Source organism: Phoxinus phoxinus (assembly GCF_949152265.1).
Source record: "Phoxinus phoxinus genome assembly, chromosome: 19".
In the NCBI taxonomy this organism is placed as follows: domain Eukaryota; kingdom Metazoa; phylum Chordata; class Actinopteri; order Cypriniformes; family Leuciscidae; genus Phoxinus; species Phoxinus phoxinus.
Genome location: NC_136894.1, coordinates 27,278,641 through 27,302,708, shown reverse-complemented (window position 1 = coordinate 27,302,708; position 24,068 = coordinate 27,278,641). Strand labels below are relative to the sequence as shown.

Below are 24,068 nucleotides of genomic sequence, written 5' to 3'. Positions count from 1 at the left end.
TTTGTTTTATGTAATTTATCGATATGAGAAATGTCAACAATAAAACACAAGCTATTATAGGCATATATCACAGATAACACTTTCTTGTCTAGACAGAGGACTAAAATGACTGTAACGGCACAAATAGAGTAAGAATTGTTTGCATACCAGTATAAAAATTCCATATACCATTGCAGTTATTGTTCATAAAAAACTAAAACTATTACAAATCTAAAAATTACAGAAATAAAAGAAAATACAAATACCAGATGACAAACTTAAAAATTAAAAACTTTAAATGTTACATTGGCAACTAACTAAATAAAAAGTACTAAAATTACAAAAAAATTAACAAAAATAAAAATAAATGAAACCTATATATAGGCTATATATATGACAAAGGCACATAACAAAATTAGTAAAGCTTACAATTGAAATGAAAATGCTCAAAAGTATTAATAAATACAATAATACTATAAAAATTATAATAAAATAACACTGGCAAAATACTATGGTAGAATCATAAAGTGCGTAGATCTGCACATTTGATGGAAGTACACATTTACATATGAATTATCACTGTAAAAAAATATTTAATCAATAAGTTATGACAACATGTTTTACATTGCTTATCAAAACTCATCAAAATATGTTAATTTTCAACTTTTTTCATAAGTTATACAAGATACAACAATTTTTTTAAGTCAGTTCAATGTAATTTAAGTTGAAATGACTTAAAATTTGAAGTACAATCGACTTGGTTGTTTAAGGCAGCAACTTTTTACAGTGTAATGAAAATCAGAAATTCAACTGCATGGTAAAAGGTGTAGCTTTAAAAGCATTCATCAATGCATGTTTCAAAAGTCCAGCAGAAATAGTACCTCATCTGGCCACCATTCTGACCTTGCATACTATATACCCTTTGCAGTCCCTGATGAGAGTGACGTCTGCACTGTAGTAATGGATGTTACGGTTACTTACGTATTCACCGTAGGCATCCTGCACGGTTGGAGGAGGAGGTCTGTACCCAGGTGGGGGCGGAGCTCCTCGTGCTCTCTGTGAGGGAACCCCCCTCCCTCTGCTGGACGGGACCCTGCTGGGCGGAGCTCCTCTGGGCGCCACCCCCCGCGGGACTGCAGCCTGAGGCGGAGGAACACCCCCTCTACTCCTGCAGGACAAACACTTCAGCTCAATACACATCAATGAAATTTCATATTTCAATCAGCTAATTTTTATTTATTTATTCATAGGCCTATGTGAAACATTACAACAGGAACAATAATGAACAGAAAGAAAAAGCCTAAAATTGTTTAATAAATTTGGCATGTTTTTACAAAAATGGACTGAATTGATGGTTTAAAAAAACGTTTAAAGCTAAAAACTAAAGTATAAGTCATAATATATTTAACATTTTGCTTGTCCCTGTGTAATTCCCATAATTCCACAGTTTTGATGACTGTCAAAATGTTTTACTATAGTGCACACTAGCATTCAATAGTTTGGGGACTTTATATTGTTGATTTTTTTAAAAAGGAATTAATACTTTTATTCAACAAGGAGGTGTTAAATTGATCAAAAGTGACAGCGTTTGGCAGTGTTACAATTTTTTTTTAACATTTCAAATAAATCCTGAGTTGAACTTTCTGACTGAAGACTGGATATTTGCCATCACAGGACTAAATCACATTTTAAAATAATATTAAAATATGATATAGAAAGCAGTTATTTTAAAATGGCAATAATATTTCACAATATTGCTGTTTTTACTGATCAAATAAATGCAGCCTTGGTTATCATAAAACATTTAAAAAATATTGCCGACCCCAAACTTTAGAATCACTGGATTTTATATAGTGGTTCCCGAATATAGTTTTGCCGTTCATTTAATTCTGTCCCACCTTAAAACAACATTAAAACTAAACATTTATTTCTAACAGGAAAAATTTGTTACAATAGGAAAATTGTAGAACTGTAAAAGATAAAATACATGACATCCAATGCAATTACCTCATATTTTGCGCTCAAAACTGACTGCATCCACACAAGCAGCGTGCATATGATAGGTTGTGTGCAGTTTGTTGCCGCATTATTATTATTTTTTGCTACATTACTGCTGTTCGCGACAATGTACATTTATAAAAGTGGGGATTTAGCACTTGCATGAAGAACAAATTTAGACACAGACTTTATCAATTACTTGGGGTTTTAGTTTAGTTTTAAAAGTATCACTGCGTTTTTACCATCACCTAACGTCTCTATTGACCTTTTTTTATTTAAAACATTATCTCATTACATTATTTATGCCATTTTAATTGCATTCACACCACCTCTGAGCAGTTATTAACTCTTTCCCCGCCACTGACGGAAATTTCACTAATTTATGAGACAACGCTTCCCGCCACTGACAGAAAATTTCTGGCTTTCCGTGTTTTCACTGTTATAATGTAGGGGGCGCTATTGTGCATCTTCTGAAAGAGTACAGAATCTCCAGATCAAAACACAGGCGAAGAAGAAGCAGAAACAAGTGATAGCATGTGTAAGCATAATGCATATGTAAAATAACTCGAACATCAACATTAAACAGCATATAAATCACAACTGCTTAAAGTTACTGAATGAAATGTCGACCCAGGACGAGCTGTGGGACTGTGAAGCTCTGGGGATGTTGATGGACTCGATCTACTCCATCTGTGTTTTGATCATCGTTCTGAAAGCAGTGGCTCAATTCTTTCTTTTGTATGCATTGCATGTTCAGATATTCATGCAACAATATATTGTGGGGGCCATGAAACTTTTGTGAAAATGATTTAAAAAAATGCTGGCGTCGGCTGGCAACTTTTTTTTAAAATACACTGGAGAGGAAAGAGTTTTAAAAAAAACGCACCTGAAAATCAATTTAAAGGGGAAATATAGTCCCTTAATGAAAAAGTTGTGAGTGCAGTGTAAGAGGAAAAGAGGAGGTGCGCAGAAGGATGTTAAACGCCTCAGGAGGTTTGGAAAGTTTGGAAACCACTGCTCTAATGGAAGATTGCTTTAATGGTTTTATTGAATTTTCCTCTCCAACTATGATGAAAATGAGAATGATTTGAGGTAATGACATTAGTGTCAGTCCGTGTGAGAATAAATCTGCCAGTTATGCCGCATTAAACTCTCAGTGGAGTTTAAAATTCGTTGCTAAGGAGTTTTTATTAAGGAGTTAATAAGCCTTATTTACATGTTTTTCTGGCGTTTCACAGTTTTGTAGTTTATGCTCTAAATGTTCTCAGTAGCTATGTTTTCATCCAAACCTGCGAATTTAACTCATGTGCAGAGTTGGAACATTGCATAAAACATTTGCAAATAAAGCACCGTTTCCATCCAATGTGTTCAAGAGAACAGAATGGGAAATTGGCGCAAAATATCTGTAATAAAAATGGAAGTTGCTGCCATTATCGTTCTTCCTAATGACATAAATGATCATTGCGCAGACGAAACGCAATAAACGCTGGCATGTTATCTTGCGTTCGGACGCCTGGTGTTTGGGAATGCAATCGTGTGACGCTTCTGGGAGGGAATTAAACCGAGTCATTCTGATGACAAACTTTTGGCTCAGGCATTTCAGAACGACCAAACATTTCAAATGCTGTGTGATGCAGTGTGGTCCTCTGGTTTGTTCAGTCATCCAATCACATCCTCTTAAGGCAAAGTCATGTGAGTTTTTTGTTGCGCATTGAGGGATTTATTCTTTAAATGTGTTTGCATTGTAGTTTATGCGCATGTCTACTTATCAGATAAATGTATCCACCTCATTTTATGCACATTTTTAGAATGTGTGCACATCTTGGAGATTCCATCCAGTGTTTTTATGCATTTACCCAAAATGTGCATAAAAATAGGTGGATGGAAACATAGCTAGTGATCAGATATCAAATGTGATCGTACCTGTGCGGTCCCGGCGCTGGTGTTCCTCTGGCTCGTGTGCTGGTTTTGCCTCTCGCAGCCGGGACTTTGGCGTCCTCCGAGCCGCCGTTCAGATACGTCAGCTCCTGTAGCTGAGCCTGTCTGATCTCATCATTATAGTCCTGTACGACACACACACACACACACACACATATGGGCGCTAGTTAATGAGCTGGAACGTGCAATAATGGTCCACTTGATTTTCAAGGGGAAATATACGCCCCCTGCAACCCCAAACATGCACCAACATGTGTTTTTCCCCAAGAGGAAGATTTCTGCATATAAATAGTAACATTTAATATAGCTTTTCATTAGCATAACAGATGCGACTCTGAGATGTTATATACATAAAGTCAATACTGCACACACACGTGTACATATGCATAGTGTTTGTTGTTCTAACTAAAATAGGATTTTCAGCAAAAAAAAAAAAAAAATGTAATGTGGACACCAGGCCTCCTTAGACTAAATGTATCTGGTAAAAAGATATATTTTTAAACCAGTGAATATGTATTTTTGGTCTCAAGGTAATAAACACTGTAATCAGGTAACAGCAAACATGCTGATGCTCAGCTTTTGTTCAGCAGATCGCACTCACACCTGTGTGCACACGTACCGGGATGAGGAATTTTTTGATCTCCTCCAGAGCGTGACCCATTCTCGCATACGCTTCTGCGGGGGGAGCGAACACCTCGATCAGCACGTGCAGATCTTCGTTGAGGTGATTATACTTTCCCTCTCCGCTCTTCCGCAGTTCTTCTTCCTGTTAACGCAAGAGTACCAAAAAATAAACATTCATGCGTTTGCACACTTTTGCCAGCACCGTCCTCTGCTACATGAGCTAAATTAACCGTCAACAATTTTTTTCCACAAGTTTTACTTTAAAAAAGTTAAAAAAAATAATAATAATAAAAAGTACAGTAGCAAAAACAGTTTACAGTTTATGAACAGTTCAAACAGTTCATGTTCAAAATTTGCATTAAAAGAAATTAATATTTTTATTCAGCAAGGACGTATTACTGTAAATTGATTTACAAAAAAGACATTTATTATGCTGCAAAATATTTCTATTTCAAATAGATTAATCAAAGAATCCATCAAAAAAGGTTAAAAAAAAAAAAAAAAAAAAAAAGTAAATTGAAATAATAATTTAAAAATAGAAGATGCAGGAAGGAAAGACCTTTTTTCCACCTTTGAAATGCCACGTTCTGGATACTAAGGCATGTAAATAAATAAACAAGCAAATTAATAAACTGCAGTAATTATGCCATGCATATTCAATTCAATTAAAATGGAAATTCCATATGCAAATCCATTAACACTGGGCATCAAGTGTGTGTGTGTGTGTGTGTGTGTGTGTGTGTGTGTGTGTGTGTGTGTGTGTGTGTGTGTGTGTGTGTGTGTGTGTGTGTCTAAAACTGTGAGCTGATGCAAAGCAAAAGAGCAATTTAACAGGAACACAAAACAAAAACATGGCAAAGAATTACATCAGCCCACCCGTCAGATGCACAGATGAAGCAGGGTGAGATTCCTTCATCCAACATGTTTTTTCATTGGAGAGCAAAGCGTGCTGTTAAGTGTGCGTGTGCGTGTGTGTGTGTGTGTGTGTGTGTGTGTGTGTGTGTGTGTGTGTGTGTGTGTGTGTCTCCTGTGCTTCCTCTGATGTAATGCAGTTAATCTGATCTCTTTAAGACAGTCGCTGTTATGCAAATGAGATGCTAATTTCATCTGCTGTTTACTGAAAGAGGTGAGCTTAGTGCAGATATGGCAGTAGGGATGGCATTGTTTTTCACTGTTTCACAGAACCAAGATATGCTGTTATTGTAATGTTAGCTATAGTAACAGGACGGTTTTGAGTGTCATTGTTTGTCTGGAGTTTCTGACGACTAACAACAAACTCGTACATACCCTTGTGTACTGTACTCTCTTTTTTTGTTCTTCCTTGTCGTTCATTCGTCACCTTCGCTTTATTTTTCGCGAAGCATTATTTTGATATGATAAAGAGACATCCACCCTTGCATTGTGTGTTCGTGCACTTTGGGGGCGGAGCAACGAAGGGAGGGGTGTGTTTGTGTGGGTTGATTTAGCAGAAATCGCTTACTGCACCTTTAAGGGCGTAAAAGTATCAGTTTTGATTATAAAAATAATTATGTTATAAATGGTCTACAGCTTTGAGAAAAGTGCTTGCAAGGGCATATTTTTCATATTTATCGGTGAACACATATACATATTATGTTTTCGAAACTCCTTCCAAAAAACAACCTCTTGTAGCGTTTGGGGCGTGTATGTTTACTATCAACATCGTTTGGTAAATTCTGTGAAATTCGTTTCTGCGAATTCTAGAACATCAAAGAGAATTATGAGCTTTAAGCAAATCTCTCCTCTCCGCTGTGGGACGGCACTGCAGGAGAATCTCCAAACGGCTTAAAACCGCGCAGGTGAGCGTTCCAGATCCAAACCGTCCAATTTGCAGCGCACAATTCTCCCTCTCTCGCTTTTCTCCATGGAGAGCTTGTTCACCAAAATCTGACAGGACCGGAGGAGAGCAGCAGTCAATAACAACACGCCCAATTAGTAGATAAAACCTTCCAGAACACCCTGAGCTCTGTAACAGCTGTCTGAAGGGAGAAGATTGCTTGTGTGAACAGGGGATGTAATTGCGAGCACGCTTATACATGCACACATCAAAATCACCTGCAGTCGAGCTATTCAGAAATGGCCCAAAACCAACATCACACGCACACAAATCGGTGAGAAATATGCTGGGGGGAAATGTCAATCACTTAAAGGATACATATCATGGACTCTTTAGAAATACATCTTGCACGCAAAAAAGTTAACCAATTATAGCATAGGTCATTTAGAACAGTCTTAAAAGTACAGCCTGTTCTAAAAGTTTATGGTGCGAAAGATTTACAAAAAAGAATACTTTCTTGAGCAGCAAATCAGCATATTAGAATGATTTCTGAAGGATCACGTGACCCTGAAGACTGGAGTAATGATGCTGAAAATGCAGCTTTGCATCACAGGAATAAATTACAATTTAAAATGTATTCATGTAGAAAATTATTATTATAAGTTATGATAATATTTCAAAATATTAATGTTTTATTGCATTTTTGTTCTAATAAATGCAGGCGTGGTGAGCATAAAAGACAACATTCAAAAAAATCTTACCAACCATTTGAAAAGAAGTGTAAGTTTTAACTTTATTCTCTATGGGAGCTGGGGATTGTGGGAGTGAAAAACCTTTATGCAAATGAGAAGTGCAGAAATGCTGGACGACAGCCAATCACTGTGGGCTAAAAGCAGTGATTTTCATTATCTGCCAACAGTTTCTGGTACTTAAAGCACATCATTACTTATTATTTAATTTAATTCAGATTTCAAATGCAGTTTGCACCCTAAAGTGTTTTAAAAGCCATACAGTTTTTATAAGTAATTGAAATGAGCACAAATGTCAGGGCACGTCAAAACACCACCAGTGCCCAGAAAAAAACCTCAGACCCCACAGGGTTCAAATATATACTTTGGACATTAGGAAATCCAATTTTCCAATTGTATATCTGCAGGTAGATTGAGCTCGTATTGAAAACAATTATAGACCTGGACTGGACTGTTTTTGGTCCAAGAAACCTTGGCTTGCATAAAAAGAGATCAGGCGAAAACCACTAAATCGTACAAAACGACCACTTTAAATAGAATAATGCCTCTGAATTGCTTGAACAGCCAAAGTCAGTTGAATGAAATGCTTAAAGAACTAATCTGTTGTTTGCCAATAACCCCAATCCTGTCAGACAATATATCTCTGTCCCTTTTGTCTCTTGTGTTCTTTCTCTCTCTGACAGGACGCTGAGGTTAGCATTTCTTTATGACATTGTATCCCTCTTTCCAGGTGAGGTGTGTGTGTGTGTGTGTGTGTGGGGGGGGGGGGGCATCAGCAACTATCGATCGATTCAATCAGCGGCGCAGCACGCAGAGAAACGACAGACGCAGTCGAGATCGTTCAGAGCGCTTCTCACCCGTGACAGCGGAGACAATGAGACGATGCGGACACAAACGCCAGCTCCTGCCTACACTCCGATTAACGGCCCAAAGGAAAAACACTGATAATAAGGGGAGAAAGAATACCTTTTCTTTGTCTCTCATGGATCCCTTGCCGAGGATGGACATCTTGGTCAGCGTGTCCTCTTGTAGTCTCTTTAATGAGTTCCCTCGAGGGCCCAGGAGTTTACCCACAAAATTAAACTAATAAAGAGGGAAAAAACAGAGAGTTTTACTAACACTTCATTGTACTGTCTTCTAATAACTATTCCTAACTATATCAGTTATGCAGAATTACATGCTAAATATTTCCTCTGCAAAAGTAGTTAAACATTTATCAAACCCACACACTGGTATATTAAACATTGCATTTTTCTTGCCCACATCCACCAATTAAACAGCGCCACAGTCCTTTCCATTACCCATGATCCCCCTTTTTTTTTTTACTTGTTATGTATGCTTTAATGATCAAATATTTATGTAAGACACTGTACTTGCTACAATTTTTTTGTACATAATATTTTAGTTTTTTTTTGGTTTATGTATATATATATTATATATATATATATATATATATATATATATATATATATATATAAACCAAAAAATACATAATTACATGATTAATTAATCTAATTAATTTCAATTTAATTGCACATCAAATTTGACTGAGAAATTACCCTTAAAAGATCATGTAAAGTCATTATTGTGTTCAATAAGAAAATCATCAATAGACATTACAAAAAGTACCTTTAGAAAGAAATATTTTATCTGATCCAACATAGAATTTATTACACATAAACTTTTAGGCTACAAGGGTCATATTTTTTTCAATTGGTATTTAGATATATTTACAGACCAAAAATAGCTTTAAAATAGCTTTTTATGTTCTGCAAAAGAAAACAAAATTCATACAGATTTGAAACAACATTATAGGGTGAGTAAACATAAATAAACCAGATTTTCATTTTTGGCCATGAACAGCACTGTAATATTGCAGTCGTTACTCATGTGATATTGCTTAAAAAGATAGTTCACTCAACATTTTTTAATTTTGTTATTAATTACTAAATTAGTAATATTAACTAATAATAAACCCGTAAGACTTTCGTTCATCTTCGTAACACAAATGAATATATTTTTGATGAAATCTAGGGCTGCACGATTAATCGCAATTTACATGAAATCACACTTAAACCGATTATGAAATCGATTATGAAATCGCATCTTGTCATTGATGTACGGCTCTGTAAACACTGCTCCGTCTGAAAGCACTGTGAGTTTGAGTCACTTATAACTTGCATTTGGAAAAGCAACACGTTGACAGATTCAGACATATTTGCAAAAGCAAACATATTGACAAAGCAAACATATTCTGTGAGATGATGTGGCTTCTTTCACAGAATAAGGCAGTCGTGTGTTTATTAGTCATGTTTAATCAAACAATATAATGTGTTTTATTTCCATATAACTGAATATAAACTAATCCCAACCAAATGAAGGTGAAACTTCAAATTGCTTCAATAATATAAAAATATTATGCAATATGTACGAGTTAAGGGGCAACAGTATTAATTTTTTATTTCATTTCTTTTTAATAAGTAATAGTTTTAAATTACCATACTACATTTCCAGTGTTTAGTGCTTGCTTGCAAAACCACAAAGTTCCTCTTGACAGAACTGCATCTGTAAAATACGCTTTACTGAATCAAAAGAGACTCAAGATCTAAAACACACACAGTTTTGTGTCACATTCAGATGGATACAGGTGGCGCGGATCAAAGAAACAAGAGAGAGAATAAAGAGAAAGAAAGGAAGAAGAAACATCCCAGAGAGACCAAAGGATGGCAAAAGAAAGGAAGCGTATAGGCTGAGGAGGCGAGACGGTTTCTCGGATGTTCTTGTTAGACCGCTTCATCTGCGCCTGCTGTCTAGGCTTGTTAGCGATCTCAGCGCTGAACCTGGAGTGGGAGATCAAATCCTGCCACCCATGAAGACCTCAGAGAAAGTCTAGCGACATGTTCTGCAACTCACAGCAACACAAAGGCTTGAATTTGCTGCTAAAATACGAATCCCAGAATTAGCAGAAAGAGCGAAAGTACACACTTCAGTACACATGGGAACGTAAGCATTCAACTGCTTTCATTAAAATGGATTAATGAATGGAATGGATGCATTCTTTGACAATTCCAACAGACAAACTTTTTCTATCCGAGCATCTCTGGCATACAGCATTCAAGAGTTTATCTGAAGAGATATGGTTGACATACTGTACAGTACAGAACTATACAATAAATATATACAGAAGTTCAGATTTGCATTTAGAAGAATTTAACCCTTTGGCTGTGTTGAAAACCCTGTAACACCTTTGATGTTTCCAGTCAAAATTAAAAAATGCTTGTCAAATTCTCGTCATGCTATATTATTATCACCAAAAATTGCATTTGGATTGATTGTAGGCCTCATTGACATGAGCTTATGCACCGTGGTTTTTGAGTGAAAAAAATCATAATTTTTCGATAATTTTGTCGATGTTCAACAAAATATGGGGTGGGGTAGTGTGGCAAAATATGCAGTTTATCACACTAGTGTGCTTTAATGTTTAACCAGGAAGTTGGTTTTTAAATGCTTCTATTTTGTACAAAATGTCGCTTTTGGTGTTCCCGAAATGGTCAAAAATGACCAGCCTATACAAAAAATAGCTTATATTATCACCAAATATTGGGTTCAACCTTTTTGTCAACTTGTTTTCTTTCAGTTAGGACAGGTTTTGTATTTATTTTTGAAATTGATCGAAATTTTGGAAAGTAGTTATAACCCTCTTTGAGTCAAAGTCTGTAAGTTTTTCCCAATGAGATAACATTATCTAACATTTTCGGGAAAAAGAAGAATGTAGATGTTGTCCTGTAAAGACTTTGGTATCTTGCCAAGTCTTTGCATGACACAGTTGAGATGTCTTCTGAAACTCTAAAGGAGAAACTTTCCATGGAACTTCCATTTGCTATAAACATAATCGCATTGCTCTCTAGAAGAAACAATTGAGATGTTAAAAATATTTTGATTATTATTATTCCAATGGGAACACACTTTGATTTGAGATGCACTAATCCTCATTTGGGACATAATAATCTCACATACTTTGTAGTTCTGGTAGTATGCAAATTAGGATGGAGCTGATGACTATGATGTCACTGGGGACACCGTAAAGAGGTCATGACCTTTAATTCAAACCACTACTGAATCTATGATGCTAGCAAGATCTTTTGCATATGCCACATATCCATGTACTTTATAAGAAACATTAACCTACAAATGTAACCTACAGTATATCAAATATAACGTATATTTCTGCTTTATACTCCCATTAAGTGTCACTAAGTGGGTGTGGGATTTTGTTCTGCGGCTGATGGCTGTTTGTGTCGATGCTTTCATTAGATGCCTGTTATTTACTGAGGCTTTTGTTTGGCTGCTCTTTAATGGTGTAATCTGATGATATTAAGGCTTGTAAATGACATCGTGGGCCTTAATCTGGACATTAAACACAACACCGAGCTGCGTGAGGATTTACGGAAAGCTCTAAATCTCCTAAACGCACCCCATCACACACACACATTAAAACACACCTCTCCTCAAAACGCACAAATATAGAAATGCTCAAATTGTCATGCCGTGTGTGTTTGCCCCTGAGAATGTGCCATAAATTCCCATAATCGATCGCTGTTTAAATTAATGATCAATTAACCGATTAATCTTTGACCTTAACCTCTTGAATCCTAAACGGGGGCGTTACTAAGTTATCACATTGAGTAATAACCACTTGTTAACCAACATAAAATATGTGTCGTTTTAAAGGGTGGAAGCTCAGTTGTCATATTATAGGGAATATGACAACTGAATTACTTAAAGGGGTGGTTGAGTATATTTCACTTTTCTAACTTTAGTTAGTGAGTAATGTAATGCTTTTAAAGAAAAGGACTACAACAAACGGCTGGTAGGGACTACACGACATTACTCTGGGGTTAGTGACATCACCAACCCTAAAATGTACATAAGCCCCGCCCCCGGGAAAACGCAGTCCATGTTGAGGAGAGGAAAAGTTGTTGTAGTCGAGTACATTTGTGAGTCAGCTCAAACTTTAGCATCTATCTTTTCACATGCAATCGAAAGTCACTCTGTGTGCATCTCACAACAGTTCCTATATGATCGATTTATAGATTACCATGAATATGCTATTACAGAATATGCTAATTGAGGATAGTTAACACGTCAGCAACATAAATTCATCAACTAACCATTCAGAGACGTCCTGTTGTACTCTACATGTTGTCACTTCTTCTTGAGTCTCTCCATCTTTGTCTGACTCCGTTTTAACATTAAAGGCAGAACAGTTTCTGTCATTTTAGTGTCTGCGTGAGGTAATCGCAGCTGCTAACACACACTAGCTTTTGAAACCCCGCCCTCTGCAGCAGCTCATTTGCATTTAAAGGGCCAGGCACAAAACGGTGCGTTTTTGCAAACCTTAAAAAAGTAACAACTTGAACATGCTATATAAACATATCTGTGGGGTATTTTGTGCTAAAACTTCACACACACACTCTGGGGACATCAGAGATTTATTTTACATCTTGTGAAAAGAGCATTTTACCACCCCTTTAACAAGTGGTTATGAATTTGCTGACATATGAGGGGCTGTATATACACGACACCATTTTCAACTGAAAACGTAAAACTTTGTATGCGTTTTGGACGTTCGTTTACACGCCAACTGCGTTTTGGGTGCCTGAAAATGCGAAGTTTTTGCAAGATTTTGAAAAACGCAAATCTCTGAAGACTATGACTTAACACACATGTGTAGGCTATTACGTTTTCATCGCCTATACGTCTATAGTGTTTCATCGCCATCTAATGGCCTGGCAGCAGAATACAAGGGTTTTTATTAGTTTTCACGGATCCGTGTGAATGGAGATCGTTTTGACAATAGTGACGCCTTTACGTGGAAAACTGGGGCTGCATCCGAAATCACAAACTTCCCTATGTAGTAGGCGAAAAACAGTATAGCCCCTTTCACACAGAGATTGCAGAAAATACACGGATAATCATTTGATTTTGGACACCCCTTACGGCATTGATCCTGGCTTCTGTTCACACAGGGAACGGGACTGACAAAAGTTGTATGTTCAAATACACAGTACTCATAAAAGAGTAGGCAAAAAATAAGTTTTATTATTTTCAATCTGCAGAGCTTCCTTAAAATATTACCGTCTCACGACAAAAACAAAAACAAAAAACACTAGGGGAGGATATCAACTGTTATCTGATATAAATGCACAAAATGTGTGCGGCTTTAGGAAAATGTGAGTAGGCTTATAAAAGGCACGGGCAAAATGGGGTAATAGCTCACAGGCAAAATTTTGATATCCCACCATGACATTCATTATGAATTCATTTTAATTGCAGATTACATCAGGTAATGAGGGCAATTTACCGATGGCTCAGCTGATAGTGTCCTGACGCAGATGCTAAATCACATACAGTATTCTCTCAAAACCTTTCAAAAGAGATCCACATGTCACTTATTAAGGTTGGTTTACTTTTTATGAAAATGTCTGCCTCACTAATAAAGCAGTTTGTTTGGAAAACACAATGAAGCGGCTGAGATGAAAGCTGCATTCTGCCGGCACACTTTGGGTCTGACTACACAGCCTTCACAACGAGACTGACCTCACAGACAAGACATGAAAAGGCAAAACAAGTTTTGATAACACTTTAATTTAAAGGAATCATTAACCTAAAAATGAAGATAATGTCCTTATTTACTCACCATCATGTCATTCTGAACCCGTATGCCCGTATCCATAGAATAAAAAAAAAACATATGCAGGCCTTTTTATACAGTTACATAACATTACTATTTTCTAAGTCTTCTGAAGTCATAGATTTGTGTGAGAAATAAATCAACATTTAGCTTGTTTTTTACTGAAAATCGTCCTTTTCTCTGTAGCTCTCAAAACTGGCACATCTCGTCCAGAATCTGAACCGGACTCAAAAGAGACACAAAAATAGCTAGACGACTTAGAATATGTGAATAAAAGACTAAATTAAATCTGTTTGTCATATAAAGCAATCCAATCTCGTCAGAATATTTGAACTAAACCTCTCAATTCAAATGGATTAGTTTTAAAATCTCTATTAACTTTTTGAAGCGTCAAAGTGGTAGTTGCGTAGCTGTCAATGGAGGGACAGAAATCTCTCAGTTTTCATCGAAAAGATCTTCATTTGTGTTCTGAAGATGAACGAAAGTCTTATGGGTTTGGAACAACATGATTGATTGGGAGTAATTAATGACAGAATTAAAATGATCCCTTTAAGCATCCCAAACAAGCTCAACCAATAGCGTGAGTTTGGGGCAGGACTATTTGTTTGACTCACCAATGGCAGACCGTTTGAGAAAACAACGACAAATCCATGACTGGTGGCACGGAAAAGACATGCTTCACCTTTAACGAACACTTAAAATGCATATTTCTTGCTCTCTAATATAAGCTTGTTCGTTAATTCCAATAACCAGCTCCCCTGACCTCACGAGATGAAATTAGCCAAGAAAGTGTCCCTGTCTTGTAAACATGTGCAGCGTAAATGAGGCTAGAGGTGATGTCTGGAGGAAAACTGTTCCAATCAGATTCATCACACTCACCCTTCAAGCGCTCTCTCTTTCTCTACATCCACCTGTCAGACTGGACAAATTGAATTTGTCTTCCTCCAGTAGCTCTCTGAAGCTCTAAACAGCGCATTAGTGTCTGCAGTCATCAGAGCTGTCAAAGGCAATCTGTTTAGTGTGACGCGGGCGACGTGAATAGCCGCGCCGTATGACATTACACTGGCGCTCTCGCTCCGTCGCTGATAATTGCTTTATTTGAAGAGGCCGATCATTACGGCTGTAACGCTGAGGGCTCACGTACCCTGACATTCCTTTTAGCTCTGAGATGAAGTTTCATTTACAGGACCTGACGTCCAATAATGCATCGCTATGACAAAGCTGAAGTCCACAGTAACTGTTCAACAGTGAATGGTAGAGCTCAGGTTTGAGTTTGGCCCATGGCCCAATTAATGTACTATGGTTTTTATATGGTACTCCAAGTTACTTTCAAGAATACCACAGTTTTAAATGTCTGAAAACCATGGTGGTACAGTACAATGGTACTTTGATAAATGTACTAATTATTATTAATATGTACGCTTCTTCCATGGTATTTTAGACATGTACTATGGTATAAGCATATAAAATCCATGGTACGTGAATTTCAGTACCACAGTGTATGGTTCAACCATGTTTTTTGGGCATTGTACCATGGTATTTTGGGAGGGTACCATAATATTTTGGACATATACCATGGTAGTAGCATATAAAAACCATGGTAAATGAACTTAATTAACACAGTGTATCTAAAATGACTACATATTAACATATGCTACCATGGTATTACCGCCAATGTACTTTTTTGAAAAGGTAATCATGTTCACATTCAGTACATGGTATTAATATGGTACTCCAAGGTACTTCCAGTAATACCATGGCACATGTCTAAACACCACGGTAAAAGTACTGAACGATTACACTTACAAAAAGTATGGTACAACCATGTAACCATGTTTTTTGAACATTGTACCATGGTATTTTGGGAGGGTACCATAGATTATACCATAGTAGCATATAAAAAACATGGTAAATTAATTTCGGAAATACCCTGAAATTAGGTGTTTTGGACACCTACCACAATACAAAACTATGGCACATAGTATATTTCAAAGCACCACAGTTTTACCATCTGATACCAATGGTAATATGTTACTACCACAGTACTTTTTTAAGGTTAATCGTATTCAAATACCAGGGTATTTATGTGGTACCCTAAGGAACTTTAAAGAATAACATGGTCTTTAGCATGGTACATGTCTAAAAACCATTTGGTAATATGGTACTTTTGGGTAAATGTGCTGAATTATTACACTTACAAAGAGTATGGTACTACCACAGTTTTTCAGAGATGGTACCATGGTATTTTGGACATGTACGGGAGTACCATATAAAACCATGTATATTAACATACAGTATTTATGAGGTACTCTAAGATATTTGAACTTCAGCCTACACCTTTTTCGGTTATTATGTATAGCTTTATTTTGTTATTTTTTTGTGATTATCTGTGAGGACCGAAATAAAATCTTATGTTATGTTACTCTAAGATATTTGAATAATATGATATTACCACGGTGCATGTAAATGTGAATGTTTTCGTTAGCATGAATGCAAACATAATTTTCCCCTGTTAGATGTAGTGTTAAATGGGATGAGGATGGAAATGTTGAGTTCTGGACTCAAACCGGCCTCATCCATGTGAGCACCACAGCTCAAACGTGCTGGCATAAAGACACTAGAAGATACTAGGAGAAGTAAAGATACCAATGAATCACTCACGATCTAAAGCAGCAAATCGCTTCTGTGCACATGATGGACAGTGGGAAGAGTTTGTTTGAGTTTGGCAGGCACTCTACCATAGACTGTGATTAAAGTAATCGGCTGATCATCCAGTGAAAGCGAGAGGCTCTGGAACAGAAGACAATTATATTCACGACACTGCAGCGTGGAAACGCATCATACAACTAGATCATTCGACTCACCGCACTGTGACAAATTTCATACTGAATAGATAATAATCTCATTATAAGGTCCAGCTATAAAGGAACCACAGAGCCAACGTGCTCCATGATCCACAAACATCTCTGGGCGACTGAGGGCTCCTGTGGGTGGAGGAGTCACAAGAAAAGCTGGAGTTGTGTTTAATAACACAAGCTGACATTTGTGTTTGATTAATATTTAGACAGTGTAGAGGTCTGGATGGGAACTCAATTGAAGCACAATTTTGCGGTAAACAAAACCCTGTGACCCATGACTCATGAGTCCCAAAAAGTTTTTTGTTTTGTTTATAAAAATATATATATATTTAAATTAAATTAAATAAAAAAGTGTTTTCAATTAAATTAAATAATAAATGTAATTTAATTTTTTTTTTTTTTTTAGGATTAGTGATTTGAACAAGACTTCAAGATAAATTGACATTTGAAGGTCTGTTCTTGCTTGGACCAATTAGACCAGCTAGCAACACCCTAGCAACCACACAATACGTTTTGCTCAGATTATCTTCAAACAAATATAAAAACAAAGTAAGCCGACACAATTTGAGCTCTGTCTCAGACATAAAGAAGCCTGTTAGTAGTGCATGCAAGAGCAAAAGGAGTTACATAAATTAAAATATTAAATATGAAGACCAACTAATTTATTTTTTATCCATTACAAATCCAGTCCTGATTGAAACTTCTGGTTCTTTTGGGGTCAAGGTTAGGTACCAGACGAGTAAAAGAAAAAAAGAAAGACTGTGTGTGTGTGTGTGTGCGTGCGTGCGTGCGTGCGTGCTTGCGTGTGTGTGGTAGTTTGGTTCCTGTTTCCTGTCATGTATTGCTCTAGCCATGTGCTCTCCCTTTTTATGTGTCATGTTCTGAGCGCTGTCTGTGAGTCTCACGTAACCAAGTCAAGTTCACGTTTTTGTTCATGTTATGTTTCAAATCATGTTTGTTTCAAGTTTTTGTTTTGGTTCACTTTTGGATTTAAATAAACTGCACTTGGGATCTTCATCTTGCCTTTAGCAGACTTTATTACTGTGTGTGTGTGTGTGTGTGTGTGTGTGTGTGTGTGTGTGTGTGTGTGTGTGTGTGTGTGTGTGTGCGTGTGATGTGTTACCCTTCACAGCACACTCCCTCTGGGATTCCAGAGCCCATTTACAAACCCTCTTCAAAAAATAGCTCACACACATTATCACTCTCTGAATGTGTGCGCACACACATGGCTGCTCGAATACCACGTGTTTAAATATGTGCACAAATGTATGTAGCCGCTAAAAGTCCCTCTGCTCTCATGTAAGAAGCATGAGATGTTCAATTGTCCGGGGTCCATTTGTCATGAAAAGAGGCCAATTCGTCATTTTGTCATGCCAATTCACCTGTTGAAGTAGGTTTTGATTGCTTGCATTTAAAACCAGCTACATGTACCGTACCAGTCCAGTCCAATCATTCTAAAAAAAAAATCCATTAATTTGATCAAAAGTGACAGTAAAGAAGACAGTGTTACAAAAGATTTCTATTTCAAGTAAATGCTGTTCTTTTGTACTTTCAAAAGGAATAAAAAATGTATGTACATCACAACTTATGTATATATAAGAAAAAAATTATTTGAAATTGTAATAATATTTCACAATACTACTGTTTTTACTGTATTTTTGATCATATACATGCAAGCCTTGGCGAGCATAAGAGATTTCTTCCAAAAAACATAAAAAATATTACGGTAATTATTCCAAACTAGCAATAAATATATAAATATAGTTGTATATTATATTAATATTATTATATTAAACTATTAATATAGTTATAAATATATATTTATTGCTTATTCTGAAAACATCAGTAGCTCAGTATAATAAGAAAAATGTATAGTGTATAGTCAAAGAAATGTGAGCACATGCTATTCTCCTTCCACATGTCCTGTTCATTTATTCCTCTCTTTCTTCCGTAAAACGCCTCCTCAAACACTCACATAAACACGCTGTTCTAATTATCATCTGTCTCAAACCCCTTCACTGCCCTAAAAGAGACAGTCAGACATCTACACCTGCTGCTTCAACTTCTCTAGTTCTCTCTCTTCTCCTTCGGTGTGTCACCTTATCACCCTCTCAAGATGGAACGTGCGAATTAAAAACCAGGCAAACAAAAAAGCCCATTAAATTATGTTTGGAGAACTACGAAAGCACATACTAAATGACGTACAGAAAGGATTGGTCCTTGTGTGCGAGTCTTTTGGGAATACAGCGGGAAGATATGCACACATCACATGAACACACACACGCTGAGTAGTATGATAATGTGATAGTCAGCCGTCAAGGTCAAGCTCACCTCTATGTCTGCGAAGGAGGGGAAAAAATCATCAAATAACACACTCAACAGCAACTACATGGAGATTAGGACCATTTGCTGGAATCGCCCCATGCATGCTTCATTATCAAACTCATGTTCATATTAACAAGTACTTTTCATTCTTTGAAATGACTGCGGTCTGTATATCTAGTGAAGTGCTGCCATGCCGTGTGATAGATAACAAGTCAAACAAATGAAAGGTTATCCAACGCATGCCGAACTTCAGGAATTTCTGCCACTAAATTTAAATACAACATCTAATTATTCTACACCATAACACTGCATATAATAATAACATCATTTTTTAAAGTGCCTTTACAAAGTACAGAAAAAAGGAATTAAAAGGTCCGCTAAATACTGTGGAGCTAAATCGTGCAGTACTTCATAGGTTAACATGAGGATCGACTCGGTACCTGACCAGGAGCCAGTTATGTGATCACCTATCTTAGCCCCAGTTAGGAAACAAGCTGCCGAGTATTGCATATACTGTCATTTATTGAGAGTAGATTTCGAAACGCCTAACAAAAGACAAAACGAGACGTCAACGTGCAATATTTCTGAGATGAAAGTAGGATGTCTTAACAACACTGTACATAGGGTTCGAACATTAAACATGAGTCAATAATGACTCCAAAATTCTTAAAAAATAACCTTCCATAGACAAAGAGATGGGGCTAGCACAATGCAAGTCTATAAAATCATTTAGATTTTTAGAAAATCATCAATGGATATTTATAAAATATTATGATAAATCAATAATTTAGCCAGCACTGCAAAAATATCAAGTGCAAAATTCAGCAATATTTAACAGTCGAGTGAGCACAGGGCCACTCAATTGTTGTCAAATTGAACAACAAATCAGCTACAGCCATTCATTGGGTTACGGACTGGAGTTTTGCCAGAAAACTACAGTATATTGGTGCTATGTGTAAATGAGGTAACAATGTTAACGTTTTGAGTACATATAATATTAGATACGTACATAATAGCTATAATAATGCCTATAATATTTCATAGGCATAAACCGCATTAGCATTCTGATTCTGACTTGTAGATGGCCCTGTATACTTCATTTTTCCTCTACTTCTGAATCAGTTTCTGGTTCCTCAGCACGGACACATTGTATTGATCAAAAGGGACAGTAAAGACATTTATAATGTTTCAAAAGATTCAAATAAATATTGTTCTGTTGAACTTTCTATTCATCATCATCATCAAAAAAAAAAAAATCTATTTCCCTATTTCTATTCACACTAAAATAATGTATTACATAAATATTAAGCAGCACAACTGTTTTCAACATTGATAATAATCAGAAATATTTCTTGAGCATCAAATCAGCATATTAGAATGATTTCTGAAGGATCATGTGACAATAAAGACTGGAGGAATGATGCTGAAAATTCAGCTTTGCGTCACAGGAACACATTACAATTTTAAATATATTAATATTCAAGCCAGTTATTTTAAATTGTAATACTTTTTTCACAATATTACTGTTTTTACAGTATTTTTGATCACATAAATGCAGTCTTGGTGAGCAGAAGAGACTTTCAAAAACTCTTACCGACCACAAACCTTTGACCTTTAGTGTAAGTGACCAGTTGAGTGTATCCTCTTATATGATACGACACAATAAAAAATAAAAAACGTTTTGTTGTACTCACTTTGGGAAACTGTTTTACAGGGATCAAAATCTTCTGTCCCAGTTTCATGTTCTTGTTGATGACCACATCGATGAACTTCTCATCCTCTTTGTCTTCATCTTTCTGAATCTTTTCAATTTCTGTTGAGAGAGAAAGACGGGGAGAGCTATAAAAATGAATGTTTATTAGAGTGAATCTCAGGTTCAGATAAGCCCAGATAACGGTCCTGCCATTTGCCCCATGTCATTTGTCCCAAGCGTATTTTGACTGATCAGTGGACTGTGAAATAGCTTCCATTGGCAATGCTGTAATTCGATTGGATGTGCTTATAATCACATCTGATAGACATTTCTCTGTGATTGGATGATATTTCTGTCTTTGTGGCAAGTGACGTCTGATTAGAAATTAAAGTGTGTAAATGAGCTCTTCGAGGACGTACAGAAGTCTTTGTTGTTGTGGGACACATGGGGTGCTGAGATATTAGTCACATTAATGAGTTTAATGTGTCCATCAAACATAAAACATCAAACTTTAAATTTGAGTTCACATGATCTGGTAAGTACAATGATTAAATTGCTCAATCAACAGCAAGATTTATCTTGTGCAAACAAACAACCAGAAACAATTTTGCTCATCCTATTTTTAACCATGACTTCACATTGAATTTGACAGTACAGTTTTAATGTCTACTGCAAGTGAAAATACTCTACGGCTGACCTGATTTATGGATCAGAACATATTGATTTCATTGTGTGTTCATAAATGTTTATCAAAAAAGTAAAGGGCTGTGAATTTTTTTTTTAAGCAAACCTCAAGAAGGTCCTCTCAAGTTGGCACAATCCAACTTAATTCTCATCCCATTGCAATATACCAGTTTTTCTATATCAAAAGCTTGGCTTATGAATATTAATACGTTTCTGTAGCAATTACTAATTAATAATGAGATAAGCCATCAAAAGAATGCAACAGTGCCCATCCACTGTATCATCGGCCTTGGTTCTGGATTATTTTTTTTATTTTTATTTTTTTCATAGGCAAAGTCTTCATTTAAGATTTATAAGCCACGAACCAAACCAACCGGTGAATTATTATGTTACAAACTTTAATTTGCAGCAAAAAAATAATTGAAAACTGTACAAAAAGTCAAAGGTACAAGACTGTGTACTTAATTTGAGAATAAGGGAAAGAACCATGAAGCATTGGGATTTACATAATCGAATTAAACAGTGGAGAATTTCAAAACTATTGATTTAAAGAAAATACCAAAAAGTAATACCCGTAGGCATGTAGAAGACCTGTGGTTGTTCTTTACCATAGTTCTTAGGCCATATTTACTAAACAGGGCAAATTAGCGTGCGAGCGCAATTCCAAAAAAACTTGGATGAGCCAGATCATTTCCATAATGACCAACGCAATCTACCAAGAGACAACCATGTTTAAGACATGCTTTTTTTGGGATGGTAAATAATGCAGCAAATACCAGTAAATTGCCAAGCGCAAACCTTAGTAAATCACTTTGCATGATTCATTTAAATACTCCCCTCTCATAAATTTAGCATAAATGCATAAGGTCAGCTTGAAAAATATCTGTACGCAACTTTTCAGCACTATTTTTTCACTATGCGTCTTTAGTAAATCCTGACAGTATTTTTTTTTAACACCAAAAGAGGGTTTTTTCTGGCGCAAGCTGTTAGTAAATCTGGCCCTTAGTTTGTATAGTAGTTTTAAGTCAAGTCTCACAGGACGCCCACCAAGTAAAATGGTGCCCCACGTTGGGCGCCATGTTACCGGGTGAGTATTTTATGGTTTAGGCTAGATTTGACTATCCTTACCCTACCTGAATCATTTTTTTGGTTTAGATAAAAGGGTGTAAGATAAAAAAGACACACCAAGTAACAATATAGGGAGTCTATTATGTCACTTTTAATGACTCACTGAATTGAGTCAAAATCAGTTCCAGTTGATGTTCCTAACTTCCCAAAACGTATCCAGTAAACCCCGACCATTAACTCTTAATGATATTTAGAGCACTTTAAAACCGTTTAAATTATGAAAAGCACTTTCAATGTTCTTTTCTACAATCTGTCATCTTGTGACGGTTATTGCGCTTTAATATTCAACACTCTTTTCCATTATTTGTGCTTTGGTGTGGATAGTTTATGCAAAATTAAGACCTTCCTCCAATCCCTCGACTAATCAGGAAAGCATTTCTATTCAAACTGTTGAGAAGAGTCATCAAAAATAACGCCGGCAACTATTCATTTTAGACCATGAATCTGAGGCGCATATGTGGCCATTATTACAAACTAAACTCTACAGCGATAATATACTTTATTATGGAATGTCATTACAATTACATTTTTTGTTTTAATGTATTTCTTTAAATATGCATGAATTATATTAATCTATATCTTTTCAATATTACTCTTTTCATATTTATGAAGAAACTTTCATAAATATACATGCTAGTATTGCATAGCATTATCCTTTACAATTTGGTTTCTAGGAGACATTGATGCCAATCAAACAACTGCAAAGCTAATAGTTAGCCGCTAAATTTGAACATTTTCTCTTTAAGTTAGGACAGAACAACTACTTGATGCTGGAAATTTGACCGCCTAGTTCGAGTATGTTGTCATGTCTAATCTGAATCTGAGCTTTATACTTTTTCATAAAACATCAAATTAGTTTATATGTATAGCTACGCCCAGAGCTGGTAAGAGAACAAATGCTGCCTTCTTCACTCTGCTTCCCATGGTCCACAGAGACAGAGGATTCAGTGAGCTGTGGTTCATCTCATTGTTTCATGTCATTATTCCTGTAGTCGAGGGGCACAAAACACACCCGAGAGAATACTTGATAAATATAAATTTCCCTCCTTAAATAACCAGCAGCCTTTACAGCAGAATCATCTCCATTCAGAAGATTGGGACCTACCAACAAATCTAAGCTCTGGAACAATAACTTGGGATCATAGACCATAACATGCACTTTATATTAGTATATTGGACAATTATTGAACTCATACATAAGTTTATAATAAGTTTAGTGCATTTTGCACCTGTTTAAACTAGATTGCGGGTGGTTGGTGAATACGATTCTGGGGTTTGCGCTGAAATGCGAAGTTATGAAGTGGCGCAGGTGTTTATTGTTTTGAGAAGATCTTAACTTTTGTCTTTAGCATGTCAGGATAATCGAATTTCCGTCCAAAGCTTCCAGTCATTTGAAATGCGTGTAGGGCAGTATCATACTGTAGTATCGGAGCTCAGGTGGGACAAAATGAATAGTACAAAGAAAAGACATTTGTGCATTTCAATTTAATATTCATAAGCCGGTATGTTTTGTGGGATTATGGCGGACTCCCTCTTAAGACTCCAACAGAGGAGAGGCAGAAAACGCTCCATTAACTCCTCAAATTACACTTCCTGCTTACAA

At 36.3% G+C, this 24,068-nt stretch overlaps 1 protein-coding gene across 5 annotated transcripts in view; it reads right to left on the bottom strand.

Moving 5' to 3' along the window:
* khdrbs3 (KH domain containing, RNA binding, signal transduction associated 3) overlaps positions 1-24,068 on the bottom strand; it is a 138,382-nt gene that overhangs the window by 34,490 nt on the left and 79,824 nt on the right. For all 5 annotated transcript variants that reach the window (XR_013795048.1, XR_013795049.1, XM_079590723.1 and 2 more), the window contains 5 exons: positions 20,655-20,773; positions 8,050-8,166; positions 4,535-4,681; positions 3,901-4,040; positions 961-1,147 (listed from right to left, as the gene is read on the bottom strand). Coding sequence is in view for 3 of the 5 variants with exons in the window: in XM_079590722.1 (XP_079446848.1) it covers positions 961-1,147; positions 3,901-4,040; positions 4,535-4,681; positions 8,050-8,166; positions 20,655-20,773 (710 nt within the window). In the remaining 2 variants the exon portion in view is untranslated. The remainder of the gene's footprint in view (positions 1-960; positions 1,148-3,900; positions 4,041-4,534; positions 4,682-8,049; positions 8,167-20,654; positions 20,774-24,068) is intronic.